We start from the raw sequence: 14,849 nt of genomic DNA, 5'->3' as shown, positions 1-14,849 counted from the left end.
TCCCCCTGTCACCCCTCCCCCCAGCTGGCACAGATCAGCCCTGAGGGTCCCTCCCTCCTGCCCAGGCTTCCTCCCCGCTCAGAGGAGAAGGAGGGATGCTGCACCCACATCCCAGGCTCCGGGCGTTGCCTCAGGGACCTCCTGAACCCTCCCCTCCCTCAGAGCACGAGGCCACAGGCACACGTGGGGCAGCAAAGAAGGAACAAAAGGGACAGGGGCTCTAGCAGCCGCACAGCCTGGCGGGATGGAGAGGAGGACGGATCCTGAGACTCCTCCCTCAGGGGGAGGAACGTGGAGCTTGCCCCCAGCCCCCGCATCCCCTGCGCTCCTCCAGGGAAGGGGTGCCCAGCTCTGCAGGACAGGGCGGAGGCACACAACGCGGAATCCTCTCCCCAGGAGGAGGATGTGGAGCGCGCACGTCCACAGAACACGTCTGAGAGGCTCCAGAACCTTGAACTGAGCTGATCTGCAAAATCCCACCATAAGGATGGGAAGAGGCAGCTGCTTCTTCCAACACACAGACACCAGAGCAAAGCTACTCCCCGCATGAAGAATCAGGGACTGTGACAGTGCCAGAGGCAAAGGATAAACTGTAAAAAATGAAGATCTATAAGTTGCCTAATTATTCAAAATAATTGTCTTAAGGAAGCTCCCACAAGGGTGCCAAGAACACACAATGGGAAAGGTCAGTCCCTTCCATAAACGGTGCTGGGAAACGAGGAGAAAACACGCAGAAGAACGAAACCGGACCCTCAGCTCACAGCATGTATGAAATCAACTCAAAACTGATAAGAGACTTAAACATAGTGCCTTAAACCATAAAAACAGAAGAAGAAAATAGGGGGAAAGCTTCTTGACATGGGTCTGAACAAATGTTTTTGGATATGACACCTAAAGCACAGGCAACAAAGACAAAAATAGACAAGGGTGAGTGCATCCAATTAAATGCTTCTACACAGCAAAGGAAACAGTCAGCAGAAGGAAAAGGCACCATACAGAATGGGAGGAGATATTTGCAAACCATATAACTGATAAGGAGCTATTTGTCAGAATAGACAAGGAACTCATACAACTCAACTTTAAAACGGGTAAAGGACTGAACAGGCATTTCTCAAAAGAACGCGTCCAAATGGCCAAACAGGACATGAAAAGGTGCCCAGCATCACGCATCCTCAGGGAAATACAAATCAAAATCATGATGAGATATCACCTCACACCTGTTAGAATGGCTGTTATGAAACAGGCAAAAGATAACAAATGCTGGCAAAAATGTGGAGAAATCAGAACCTTGTACATTGTTGGTGGGAATGCAAATTGGTGCAGCCCCTGTGGAAAACAATATGGAGTTTCCCCAAACAATGAAAAATAGAACTAACTACCAAATGGCCTGGCAATTCCACACCTGAGCCCCCATCCACAGCAGAGGAAACCAGGACCTCAGGGAGACGTCTGCTCCCCTGTGTTCACAGCACCTTCATTCACAGTAGCCAGGATACAGGAACCAGCTCCATGTCTGTAGATAGGTGAAGAGAGAAAGAAAATGTGAGACACACAGACACTCACACGCGCACACACACACACACACACAGAGGAATATTATTCACCTTTAAAAAGAAGGAAATCTTTCCTTTTGTGACAACGTGGATAAACCTGGAGGACGTTATGCCAAGTAAATAAGCCAGACACAGACAAATTCAGCCTGAGCTCACTTACCTGTGGAATCTAAAATAGTCAGAAACACAGGAGAATTAGCTGCCAGAGGATGGGAAAGGGGGGAAATGGGGAGATGTGGGTCACGGGGAACAAAGTTTCAATTACGCAGACGAGTAAGTTCTGCAGACCTGATGGGCAGTGATGTGACCAGAGTTCACAGTACTCTATTGTAGACTCGAATTCTGCTTATAGGGTAGATCTTAAGTGCCCTCACCAGACACACCCACACAGACACCCAAACTCACACACACACACAAACGTACACTATGCGAGGTCATGGACATGTTAATTACCTTGATTGTTGTGATTATTTCACAATGTAAATGTACATCAAAACATCAAGTTGTACATTTTAAATATATACAACTTTTCTCAATTATCCCTCAACAGAGCAAAAAATTTATTCTTTCAGTTAATTAAACCAAACACATTGGAATTTATTCCACTTTTAATTTTAGGCAGTTACTCACATGCGTAATATATGTATTTGCATTTTTATTTCTGAACGAGTATGCATTCTCCTCCTCCTGTAGAGAAGACCATGTGCTAATTATACTTTACCTGAACGCTGAGGACTCATCTACGTGTGTGCGCATGTGCACATCTGTGTGTCTATATGTACACCTCTGCACGCATGTGTGGGCATGTTTCTGTGTGCAAGTCTGTATTTCCATAATTTTCTTTCTTTTTTAATGCATATATGTATGTACGCATGCACGGGCTGTGTTGGGTCTGTGTTGCTGCGTGCGGGCTTTCTCTAATTGTGGACACCCAGGGCTACTCTTCATTGCAGTGTGTACACTTCTCATTGCTTTGGCTTCTCTTATTGCCGAGCACAGGCTCTATGTGCACGGGCTTCAGGGGTTGTGGCACATGAGTTCCATAGTTGTGGACTGCAGGCTCTATATCACAAGCTCAGTAGCTGTGGCACACGGGCTGAGTTGTGCCGGGGCACATGGAGTCTTCCTGGACCAGCGATCAAACCCAGGTCCCCGGCATTGCCAGGGGGATTCTTAACACTGCACCACCAAGGAAGCCATGTGTTTGTATAATTTTAAAAAGGTCTTTTTTTTTTGCCATTTTTTTCTCACTGTTGCATCTCGCTTTCTCCATTATAACTGTTAGTAATCTTTTCAGTATGAAAACACTAAATATCTAAGAACTTGCATCTCTGGAAATGCCTTCTTTCACCCTCTTTCCTCTTTATCAAGTTACTTGAAAACATGTTCTTATTTCAAATTAAGCATGTGACTCAGCTCCTAGGAGAGGAGAGTACAGGTGACGGGGAAGGGATGCACCCCCCGAAGCCTCCTTATTGTTAGAGAACCTCGGACTGAAACCTCCAACCTTGCCAGGACACCATGATGACCCCTCGCCTGACTTGTCTCTCAGCAGGAGGTCCCGATAAAGAACAGGGTGCTGCCACCAACAGCCAACCCGGAGGATCCAGGAGGGGCCGGAAGGAGGAGGGAGGAGAAGACATTTCCTGCCCTAACCTCCCAGAAGCCCTCCTGCTGGGATCCATCTTGCCCGAGAGAGGCGCTCCCACCAGCAAGGACCCTCAGTCACCAAATACGGGCCCAGGAAGATGACTGGCCAGAGACACCTCGGAAACCACCCCATCACCATAAACCCTGAGACGGGGAGCCCCGGGCACAGCAGTCCTCCTGGCTTCCCTCACCTGCTGCTCTCTGCCCGGGCGCCCCTTCCCAATAAAGACGTCTGCTTTGTCAGCACGTGTGTCTCCTCATACAATTCATGTCCCAGGGTTACACAAGAGCCCCCTCTCGGGCCTGGAAGGGGTCCCCCTTCTGCAACACTAGCTTTACTCTCATGAAGATGCAGCCTGACGTGGTGGCTTTAGGGCTGGGACACAGCTCCCACAGGGCAAATGTGGTGCCCAGAATCCCAGCATTTAGGGACTGTCCCTCTGATGACCCTTTCACTTTTTCCCTTAAAAATAATTTGCCTCGGGCTTCCTAGGTGGCGCAGTGGTTGAGAATCCGCCTGTCAATGCAGGGGACACTGGTTCGATCCCTGCTCCAGGAAGATCCCACATGCCTCGGAGCAAGTAAGCCCATGCGCCACAAAAAAAAATAAGTAAATAAAATGTCAGATACAGGAGATTGAGGTTGACATATATGCTAATATGTATAAAATAGATAACTAATAAAAAACTTCAAAAAAAATAATTTGCCTCAGGATAAAATTCTTCCTAATTAACTCCCTGAAGGTACTTCTCCAGTATCTTCTGGCATCACCTTTTGGTCGGGGGTCGTCTGGTCCCAATGAGCTTGTCATTCTCTTGATGGTGATTTACATTTGCTACCAGAAGTAGTTTCAGGACATTTGTAGGACCCAGGCCAGAACTCCTTGATTTCTTTTTAGTTGAAATTTCATAAATAGAATTAACTGTTTCAAACTGCACAATTCAGTGCAGGATATGTTTGTTTGTTTGTTTGTTTTTATTTACACATTTCGCACAAAGGGTCAAGATACAGATGTCACTTTTAAATACATGCGTCCTAGCACTTAGCTGTCTGTCCTCATCTCTGAAAATGTTCAATTACTTATTCCTTGAGCTTCTCCTAGACTTCATGAGCTTCTTTCCTTCTGACACTTACAACAGATGCGGCATTGGCCCTCCTCATCCTAGTCCCCAAATATCTTGAATGTCCGTTTCTGCTCTCTCTATGCTGCATTCTGGACCGTGTCCTCAGTACTGTATTCCAACTTCATCATTGGTCCTTCAGCTCTCCTGTCCTTGATGCGATGAATTTTTTTAATGTGTTGATTCTACTGGGATTTCTCACATCTAAAATTTGTCTTTTCGATAACTACCTGTTCTTCTATAAAATAATCCACATGCTTGCCTCCCTTTATATTTCAGATATTTAAACACCCTTAATCTAAAATCATTCTCATATTTTCTTATTGATTCTACTTCCGTGCCTAGGACACCCCCACTGGTCAGCAGACTGCTGTCGTAGCACTGCCATCATTATCAGGGTCACTCTGATGTCCACTCCTGGTAAAGCCTCTCCTCTCATACAAGGTTTCTCCAGGGCTGTCCTGGGAGTCACGCTGACCAGGGGACACGGCTGCAGCAGCTCCTGCCCCGTGATGACCACAGTCTCAGACACAGCATTTGCTCAGAGCTCTGCCCTCAGGGAGGGGCAATTGAGACCCTCACTCTCCCGTGGGAGAGGATGCCCATGGCTAACACAGGGGAGGCTGCTCAGTGCTGACCATGGACTTGGGGCCGAGAGCAGAGCTATCCCCGTGCCCGTCCTGAAACACGGGGGAGGGGGCGGCAGTGTCCCACCTTCACCTGGAGCCCTGACCCCTCCCTGCCTGGGAGGACCTGGGTCTCTCTGTGTCCAGACGGGTGGGAACCTCCTCACGTGACCCCTGATGATCCCGGCGCCAGGGCCCCTCAGCCTAGGTCTCTATTCTTTGCTCTGGTTCCCTCTCCATTTGGGGAACTTTCTCTTTTTCTGCATGTGTCTGTGGCCCGGGTTTCAGAAATATTCTAAGTAGCATTTCTCAGTGGCAGGAGCAGGGGAGGGCTCCTGGGTGGGCACCACTGTCACCCCCTTGACCCTGGAGTCTGAACCCCCGATGCTCCCACGTCCACCCACGCCTGTCGTCACCTGGTCTGGAGATTCCCAAGGATGGTCCTGCAGGGAACCCGGCACCACGGAGCCCACGGCCACTCTGAGGAGGAGGGCTCGTGACAACACGCAGAGGAGGAAGCGCAGGCTCAGAGAAAGGGCGCTGCCCTCAAGGCTGCAGGAGCAGTGGGCACAGATTGAAATAAAAGTCTGTTTTCCTTCGAAGTGAGAACTCTAACCCAAAATCACGTCCCCTAAAGCTTCCAGGCAGCACCACAGGATGCAGGGGAGACCCCGTCCAAGGAGCAAGGGGCACCAAGGAGGCAGGAATGACTCAGGGCTTCTTCCCAGGAAGGTGGGGGTGGACACAGTTGCAAAAAAAGAGGGGGCCCCTGAAGGGGCTGTGATAGGAATAAACCCACACTCCGGGGCCGGGAGGGGAGTCACGTGTCCTTCCCTCATTTCCCTGTGGGTCTCCTCTGTGCTCATTGCCACGCTGCCCTCCACTGAGCTGTAGGCGATGCTACACACGTGTCTGTGCGGATGTGAGCTCAGCGGAGCAGCAGGAACCTGCATCCTCCCTGAAGCATCTCCAGGGCCTGGGGGACCCCTGTCCAGGGTGAGGACCCCACAGGGATGTGCTGATGGACGGGCTGAGGATGAAGGAGACCCCATGGGGAGGCTCTGAGGGGGAAGGACATGCCCGGGTCACCCTCCCCGGAAAGATGTGTCTCAGGAAGGCAGCGGGTGTGGCATGGGAACAAGAGCCAGACTCCCAACAAGAGGCAGTTCCCCTTCCTGTGGGGCTGTTGACGTGACAACCGCGTGACGGGGAGGACAAGCCTCCAGGTGGACACACCCTGTGGGTCTGTCTGTCCAGAGGGCACCGGGGTCTCCTCCATCTGCACAGCCTGGACCACAGGGACCAGACGCCATGACTTCCACCCTCACAGCCCTGCTCTGCCTCGGTGAGATGGAGGAGGGGGAGGGGAAGCCCTGCTCTGGGAGGGACCCTCCCCACAGTCAGGCCTGCTCTGTCAGGAGAGCCCAGGACTCAGGAGGCTCACGGGGAGGAGAGGTGTTGCTGAGATTCAGGGCAAATCTCTCACAGGGATCTCTCTTCCAGGGCTGAGTGTGTGCCTGAGGACCCAGGTGCAGGCAGGTGAGTCTGTCCCCAGATGGCCCAGCTCCCTCCTCCTCACAGGGACAAGGGGCCACCCCCAGGCCATGGGGATGGGGAGCAGCAGGTCTGGGCTGAAGGAGGGGGGTCCGGGAGGTTTGGGGCTGAGAGCTGGGACCTGGGGGTGGGCATGTCTTGTGACCCAGCCTCTGATTTCCCACCAGGGACCCTCCCCAAACCCACCATCTGGGCTGAACCAGGCTCTGTGATCCCCTGGGGCAGCCCCGTGACCATCTGGTGTCAGGGGACCCGGGGGGCCCAGGAGTTCCTTTTGGATAAAGAGGGAAGCTCAGCCCCCTGGGACAGACAGAGCCCACTGGAGCCCGGGGACAAGGCCAACTTCCACATCCCACACATGACAGAGCCCAATGCAGGGAGACATCACTGTTCCTATCTAACCCCCACTGGCTGGTCAGAGCGCAGTGACCCCTTGGAACTGGTGGTGACAGGTGAGGGGACACTCAGGGGTCCCAGCCTCAGGCTCTGCCCTCAGGAAGGGGGTCTGCGCTCAGGGCTGCGTCCCTCTCACAGCCCAGCCCTGGGGGAGGGGAGGGGGTGTGAGCCCCACTTAACAAGCGGCCTCTGTCTCTCCTAGGAGTTTACAGCAAACCCACCCTCTCAGCACTGCCCAGCCCTGTGGTGACCTCAGGAGGGAATATGACCCTCCAGTGTGGCTCATGGCAGGGACTGGACAGGTTGATTCTGATGAAGGAAGGAGAACACAAGTCCTCCTGGACCCTGGACGCACAGCGACGCCCCGATGGGCAGACCCAGGCCCTGTTCCCTGTGGGCCCCGTGACCCCCACACACAGGTGGACGTTCAGATGCCACGGCTTTAACAGGGACACCCCCCAGGTGTGGTCGGAACCCAGTGACCCCCTGGAGCTCCTGGTCGCAGGTGAGGAGGTCCCATCCTGGCCCCATACGTTGTTTCAGATACCAGACAACTACTGGGGTCTTTGTCCCTGGGGAGCCCCACATGAGATAGTGGGGGGAGGGGAGGCACCAGACTGGTTACTAGATGCTTGTTTCCCACAGGCTTGTCCCACTTGAGAGGGTGGGGTGAGGGGAGCACGGGGCTCACAGGACACAGAGTGTGAGCGAGAGTGAGGCCTGGGGACCAGGACGGGAGAGGGGGGTTCACGGGAGGAACCAGCCCCTACAACCCGGGGCTGCTCTCTCCCCAGGTGTGTCTGGGAAGCCCTCCCTCCTGACCCCACAGGGCCCTGTCGTGGCCTCTGGACAGAGCCTGACCCTCCAGTGTCGCTCTGATGTCGGCTATGACAGATTTGCTCTGTCCAAGGAGGGGGGACAGGACCTCCCCCAGCGCCCTGCCCGGCAGCCCCAGGCAGGGCTCTCTCAGGCCGACGTCCCCCTGGGCCGGGTGACCAACACCCACGGGGGCCGGTACAGGTGCTACGGTGGACACAACCTCTCCTCCGAGTGGTCGGCCCCCAGTGACCCGCTGGACATCCTGGTGGCAGGTGAGGAGCCAGCGGGTCCGTCAGGGACCCAGACTCTGCACAGGCCCTGCGGGGGGAGCCCCGGGGGTGATGCTGGGACCAGGGGGGATGGGTCCCCAGGGAGGGAGACAGGCAGAGAGAGACAGGGGTGGGCGGGGAGAGGGAGAGACTCAGAGAAAACACAGACAGACAGAGCTGAGGGTCCTCAGGGAGGCCCTGCTGGGTCTCAGCTGAGAACCAGGTGGGCCGGCAGCCCCTCACCCTCTTCCTCTCTCTAGGACGGCTCCCTGACACGCCCTCCCTCTCGGTGCAGCCGGGCCCCATGGTGGAATCAGGACAGAACGTGACCCTGCTGTGTCAGTCAGGGAGCACAAGGGAAAGTTTCCTTCTGTCCAAGGAGGGGGCAGCCCATCCCCCCATGCGTCTTACACCAAAGTACCGAGGTGGGCAGTTCCAGGCCGAATTCTCCATGAGTCCTGTGACCTCAGCCCACCGTGGGACCTACAGGTGCTACAGCTCACTCAGCAGTCACCCCTACCTGCTGTCACAGCCCAGTGACCCCCTGGAGCTCCTGGTCTCAGGTGAGGGGCCCTGACCCTGTCCCTCGGACGCAGTCCGCTCAGGGCTCTGTCCCCTGAGAGCTCTGGGCTGGGGTGGGAGTGAGGGGGCTGTGAGGGAGGGTCACCCAGGGGGATCTGACCCTGAGAGGCCCTCCCACCCCTACTCACCCCTTACCCTTCACTTGGGGTCTGGAAGATGACAGGGGGGCAGTGGGAGGGTCCTGGGGAGGCCACGGGGCAGGTGTCGGGGAAGAGCTGAGTGAGGTGGGGACTCCAGGGTCAGCCTCAGCCCCACCCCCTTCCTGTCCTCACTCCCGGGACCCCTGGTGGCCCCAGCCCCCCACCCACAGGCCCCAATGCAACAACTGGGGAGTCACAGGGGCTCTTTGCTCAGGGGAAGCACAGGCCACCCCAGGGCAGGTGGAGAGTCTCTTGGAGGATCTAATGCCCTCAGATCCTCAAGGACAGGCTGGGGGTCGGGCAGAGACGACGGGGGACCCCAGGGCTGCAGGGGCACTGAGGCTGGTGGATGAAGGGTGGGGGTCATGGAGAGGGGATGTTGGGGCCGAGCCAGGGGTGGAGCAGCAGGGCAGATGGGGGGAGAAGCAGCCCCTGCCTCTCACCTGCTGTCCTGACCCCCAGGAGGCTCTGAGGACCAGCTCCTTCCCCCCACGGAGTCAGGCCCGCAGACGGGTGAGTGAGGGTCTGTGGGAGGTGGTGGAGGGTCCGGGGGGGCAGGGCTGAGTTATGCCCTCCGTTCAGGCACCTCTGGAGACCCTGACTTGGACCCCCGCCCCTGCCGGGGCCTCAGTTTCCCCACGGGTAAAAGGAGAGACTCGTGGCCCAGAGCTTAGATGACCTTCAGGTCTGACTTCTGGCTGTGACCCCGGGACAGGAGGCCGCACAGGGAGGCCCCGAGGATGGGACTGTCTGGGGCCCGTCCCCTGGGCAGCAGTGGGGGGGACATTGTGCAGGGAGGGGGCGGGGAGGCAGGACAATGGTCTGGGCGTCGGCCCCCCACCCTCAGCTCAGGGCGCCCAGCTCGAGTGGACAGAGAAGGGCTGCAGTCAGACTCCGGGGTCAGGCCCGGCTCTGCGCGCCTGCTGAGGGGCCCGGGCAGGAGGCTGCTCTCCTCTGCGTCTCGGGTTCGTGTCTGTCAGCTCCCCGGCGCCCCCACCACCACCCCCCGTGCTCACAGGCCTGCTGTGAGGTGAGGTGAGGGGGCGGGTGGGCCTCACAGAGCTCAGGAGGGCAGAGCCCCCAGCCCACCCGGACCTTCCCAGGGGCGTCCGGGCCCTGCAGGGTGGGGGAGGGGATCCCGGGAGGGACACAGAGTCCACGCCACGCAGCCCGCCCCTCCCCAGTCCCCGCTGTGGTGGGGGAGGGGAGGGTAACAAGGACGGACCCTCAGCTCCAGGCGAGACCCTCAGACAGACCCCCGGCAGATGAGGAGCCCCCAGAGCACGCAGCTGGGGTCCGCCTGGGGGGCAGCAGGAGGAGAGCTCAGGGAGCCCACAGCCCTGGTTCCAGTCCCAGCTCTGCCACGTCCAGGCTGGGTCACTTCGGGCTGGTGATGTCCCTCTCTGGCCTCAGTTTCCTCGTCTGTAAAGTGGGTGGAGTGGGTGAGAGGAGATGCATGCACAGACACAAGCACGAGTGCACACAGTAGGCGCTCAATTAAATACCACCCCTGCCTCATTCATGATGTCATAGGTGCCCCAGGTCTCATATGGTACCTGAAGGTTCTGATCGGGGTCTCAGTGGCCTTCGTCCTGCTGCTGCTCCTCCTCCTCTTCCTCCTCGTCCGACACCGGGGTCAGGACAGATGCAGGAAGTCAGGTGAGTAGGGAATGGGGTGACCTGGGACCCTGGAGGTGGTGGCTGAGGGCACCAGCCAAAGGGAACCCTCAGAGTGGGAACAGTCAGCTTAGAAACAATGTTTTCCACACTATGGAGGTTCTTCAAACACTAAACACAGAAAAACCATAGGATCCAGCAATTCCACTGCTGGGTATATATCTGAATAACATGAAAACACTCACTTGAAAAGAGAGAAGCACTCCAATGTTCACACAGCCAGTTTACAGCAGCCACCATATGTGAGCAGCCCACGTGTCCACCAACACATGAAAGATAAAGACACTGTGGTGTGCACGTGTGTGTGTGTTCACACATGATGGAATGTTACTCAGCCATAAAAAAGAATGCGCCTCTGCCGTGTGCAGCAACGTGCGTGGCCCTAGAGAGCGTTATGCTTCGTGAAGCAAGTCACACAGAGAAAGACACGTGCTGCACGCCATCCCTTATGTGTGGACTCTGCACAGCAACACAAAGAAACGTACATGCAAAACAGAAGCCGACTCCCAGGCATCGAGGAGTAACCAACGGTTTCCACTGGGGAGAGGGAAGCCGGGAGGGACACGCGAGGGGTGTGGGATGAAGAGACACAAACTGCTGTGTATAAAATAGATAAACAACAAGGGTATGCTGTACAGCCCAGGGAATAGTCGTTCTTTTGTAATAACTTTAAATGGAGGATACTGTATAAAAATATTGAATCACTATGTTATATACCTAAAACTACTACAATATTGTAAATCAACTACACTGCATTTAAAAACAATTCCAGAATCTCAAATCTAAAAATCTAGGGAAAAAGAAAAGCACCTACTGTCAGCTCACATGTACAAATTTAAGGTGTTTTTCACCTTTTTCAACCTCATGAAGTAGTGAAACAGACATGCAAGTATGGGTTCAGGGCTCCCTCTGTCCTCCTGAATTTCACATGGAGGGCGGGGTCACGACAGGCCCAGGGCGGAGCCTGTGTCATCTGACCCAGCCCAGGGCGAGGCTGACCTCCCACCTCCCACAGGGGCTGCAGACCCAGAGCCCAAGGACAGAGGCCTGCACAGCAGGTAACTCCTGCCCCGAAGACCCCCATGGGGACTCCCAACCTGTCTTTGGCCCCCGTCTGCCCCCTCACACGCCCATCTCCTCCCCAGCTCCTGCCCAGCTGTCGATGCCCAGGACCAGACCCTCTGTGAGCAGAAGAGGAGGCGGCCCTGGGGGTGGGGGGGGAGGGCACAGAGATTTCCACAGGCAGTGGGGGAGGGGGGGCTGGGAAGGGGCGGGGGGCGGGGGTGAGGACTGAAGCCCCATCAGCACCTCACCCCTGGGTGTCAGAGGCCCCTTCTGGGTGCAGGGCGGGGGCTCCAGCCCTGAGGGATCTCAGGGAGTCCTGCCAAGAGATACACCCCCTGTTCTGCCCCAGCAGACGCTGCCGTGAACGACACTCAGCCTGAGGAGGGGGCGCAGCTGGACCATCTGGTGAGACCCCTGCCCCTGTCCAGGCCACCTAACTCCTTCTTGTTGCCAACATCAGTCCAATGGGCACGTCTCTGTCCTCACACCCCAGCTCCAGCAGCGTCCCACACTGACCACTCCCTCTGGGCTCCCTGCGTCTCCTGCGGTGACCCCACCCCTCCTGTTTCCTTGTGACCTCATGGCCCCTCCTGCAGGGCCCCCTTTCCTGGCTCCTCCTCCTCTGCCTGACCTTCTGGTGTTGGGGGGCAGCCCCCAGGCTCAACAGGATTCATGAAGAAGTGATTGTCTGCAGTCCCCAGGCCCCTCTTCCTTCCTTCACCCATCAGGGGTGCACAGGGAGAGCACCATCCCCCCGGCTCCCTGTAGGTGCTGCAGGTGCAGCAGGGAGCTCACCTCCTTGAGCTCACCTGGTGGGTGAGAGACTATAAGCAAATAAGCAAATAGGGTCCAGAGTGCAAGGTACTGATAAGGAAAATAAAACAAGAGAAGGGGACAGAGGGCCTGGTGTGGGGGTGGGGGCAGCAAGTGTAAAGGTCCTGGGGCAGGGACATGCTTTTGCAGGAAGATGGCCGTGTGGCAGGAGCCAAACGAGCAAGAGATGGGTGTGAATACAGAAGCCAGAACCACAGAAGAATCCAGAGGCTCCCAGGTGTTACGGTGTCCCTGAAGTTTCCATCAGGACAGTGACCAGATCTGATCTTAGGTTTTAAAGCATCACTCTGGTGAAAGACTGGAACGCTGACTGCAGGAGCTCAGAGTGGAGTCACAAGATGCTGTTTCTGTCTCACTGTCTCCCTCCAGCAGAACGGGCAGGATGCAGACCCTCAGGAGGAGGCATATGCCCAGGTGAACCGCTCAAGATCAAGACTCAGACGGGGGATGGCCACCTCTCCTTCCTGCCTGTCAGGGGGATGGCTGGACATGAAGGACAGACACGCAGAAGAGGACGGGCTGATGGACAGTCAGGTGGGTCCCATCCTCTCCAGACCCCCAGGCTTCCCCCTACCCCAAACACACACCCTCCCTCTCTCCCCACCACAGGCTGCCGCATCCGAAGCCCCCCAGGACGTGACCTATGCCCAGCTGAACCACTGGGCCCTCAGACGGGAGACGACTGCACCCCCCGCCCCCCCGTCAGGGGAGCCCCCAGCAGAGCCCGGCGTGTACGCGGCTCTCGCCACCCGCTAGCCCGGGAAGGACCCAGACCCCACGCTCCAGGGAGGGAGATCTCAGGGACCCCAGAAGGCACAGCAGCTGCCCGCGGTGGACACCACCTGTGACCCACAGCCAGGACCTGGACTCCTAACGCAGACCACCCAGAGCCCCTGGGACCCTTTGGGGGTCACCTGGTTCCACCATCAAAGATAACTAACAACCTTACATCTCAGGGATACAGCAACACACTTCTCAGTTATCCATGATTTGGAAAAAGAAGAGCAAATCATCCCAAATGAAGGCAAAGGAGGCAAAGAACTATGATAAGAGTAGCTACCGATGAGGACGAACAGAAAGTAGAGGGAAATCAATAAAGTCGCAAACGTCACTCTTGGAAACATTAACCACACGCACGCCTCCTAGGCACCACGGCCAAGGGAAGCAGAGAGAAGGCCCCTCACCGTCATCACGACACCTCGGCAGACCCTGCACACTTTACACAGGTAAAGAACTTCATGAACAGTTTTATGCCCTCATATTAGAACATGTAGGTGAAACAAACAAAAATCGTCAGAAATACAATTTACCAAAATGATGGACACAAGGATAAACAGAAAGTCTGAACTGTCGTATGTATCAAATATGTTGACTCTGTGATTTCATATTTTCGTGCAAAGTGAACTGTGAATCTGGAGGCTTCGCAGGTGAGTGCTTCTGAACACGCATGCACTTACAAAACACACACACACACACACACACGGACACCCACACACACACTAAACGTCCACAAGCTTCTCCAGAGAATAGGGAACGGAGGCAGTACTCTCCCCAACAGATTTTATTGGGGCAGAAAAAAAAAAAACTGATACCAAAACCTGATAAGGAAACCACCAAATGGGAAAAATCACAGGAAGCTCTGTTTTTCTGTTTTTGGTTTCCTAAACAAAATATTCACAAACAAGAGTCATTGCTGTATAAAATGAGTAATATATCGTGATCATGCAGGTACTTTTCGTTCACGCACGCGTGGTTGGTTTCATCCTCAAAAATCAACCAAGGCAATTCAAATATCAAAAGAACAATTTTTTACACATCATTATATCAACAGATGCAAAGCTTTTGATAAAATATATCACCAATTTATAATTTAAAAACCTCAGAAGTAAAAGGGAATTTCCTATCATTATCAAAGCATCTTTTAAAAGCTACAATGGAAATCACTTTTAAAGGTAAAAACCTGTAATCTTTCTGCCCGAGATTCAGACTTAGTCAAGAATGTTCACTCTCAACAAATATATGGACACCAAGTGGGGAAAGCGGGGAGGGTTGGGGTTAATGAATTGGGAGATTGGGATTGCCATACGTACGTTACTGATAAGAAAAAAATTCCAAATTGTACACTCTAAATATATGCAGTTTATTCTATGTTAACTGTATCTCAATAAAAGTTTAAAAAAAAAAAAGTTCACTCTCCCCCTTCTGTTCAGCAGGCCTGGAAGCACCAACCGAGGAAATAAAGAGGGAAAAGGGACAGGCACTGAGGGATGGAGCAGAGCGGTGTTGCTCAAGATGACAAAACTGGGGGCATGGAAAATCCAAAATAGAATAAGGGCCTGTTATTCGAATTTGAAAAGGATTTGTCTAATGGCACCGGGTACATCATCAGTATATAAAAGTCAGTTGCATTTCAGACTTCCAGTTCCAGACCAGGAGGAAATAGCGGTGTCTCCCTAACCCCCCACAAAGCACAGTAAAACCCCTGGGCCTTACAAATCCAACAAACGTGAGAATACCGGCCGACCTCCATATATTGCCGTTCCCAGATATCTGGCGTTTTTGT

At 54.6% G+C, this 14,849-nt stretch overlaps 1 protein-coding gene across 4 annotated transcripts; it reads left to right on the top strand.

Annotated features, from left to right (window-relative positions):
- The first annotated feature begins 6,246 nt into the window (after positions 1–6,246).
- Positions 6,247–13,433, top strand: LOC130839336 (leukocyte immunoglobulin-like receptor subfamily B member 3). Of its 4 annotated transcripts, none has more exons than XM_057713542.1 (13): positions 6,247–6,295; positions 6,454–6,489; positions 6,672–6,956; positions 7,103–7,405; positions 7,695–7,991; positions 8,249–8,557; positions 8,854–8,892; positions 10,247–10,369; positions 11,370–11,445; positions 11,533–11,570; positions 11,805–11,857; positions 12,659–12,820; positions 12,896–13,433. In XM_057713542.1, the coding sequence occupies exons 1-13, from the start codon at positions 6,262–6,264 to the stop codon at positions 13,040–13,042; spliced, it is 1,902 nt and encodes a 633-aa protein (XP_057569525.1). In that variant the 5' UTR covers positions 6,247–6,261; the 3' UTR covers positions 13,043–13,433. The 4 variants fall into 4 exon arrangements, with proteins under 4 accessions (XP_057569525.1, XP_057569524.1, XP_057569523.1 ...); XM_057713541.1 differs by lacking the exon at positions 8,854–8,892 and adding an exon at positions 9,173–9,223 and having other exon boundaries at positions 7,695–8,006; positions 8,249–8,551; positions 10,253–10,369; positions 11,322–11,445; positions 12,656–12,820; XM_057713540.1 differs by lacking the exon at positions 8,854–8,892 and adding an exon at positions 9,173–9,223 and having other exon boundaries at positions 6,262–6,295; positions 8,249–8,551; positions 10,253–10,369; positions 11,403–11,445; positions 12,656–12,820.
- Positions 13,434–14,849: the final 1,416 nt, after the last annotated feature.

The sequence above is a fragment of the Hippopotamus amphibius genome, chromosome 16 (genome assembly GCF_030028045.1).
Source record: "Hippopotamus amphibius kiboko isolate mHipAmp2 chromosome 16, mHipAmp2.hap2, whole genome shotgun sequence".
Classification (NCBI taxonomy): domain Eukaryota; kingdom Metazoa; phylum Chordata; class Mammalia; order Artiodactyla; family Hippopotamidae; genus Hippopotamus; species Hippopotamus amphibius.
Note: the sequence above shows the minus strand (reverse complement) of the source record. Positions and strands in the feature narration are given on the sequence as shown.

Bases quoted from the DNA above. Each gene is read 5' to 3' on its own strand.
- LOC130839336 (XM_057713541.1), top strand. From the start codon at position 6,262: ATGACTTCCACCCTCACAGCCCTGCTCTGCCTCG. The intron at 6,490-6,671 runs GTGAGTCTGTCC...ATTTCCCACCAG, and splicing joins GAGGACCCAGGTGCAGGCAG to GGACCCTCCCCAAACCCACC. The intron at 11,446-11,532 runs GTAACTCCTGCC...TCTCCTCCCCAG, and splicing joins GACAGAGGCCTGCACAGCAG to CTCCTGCCCAGCTGTCGATG.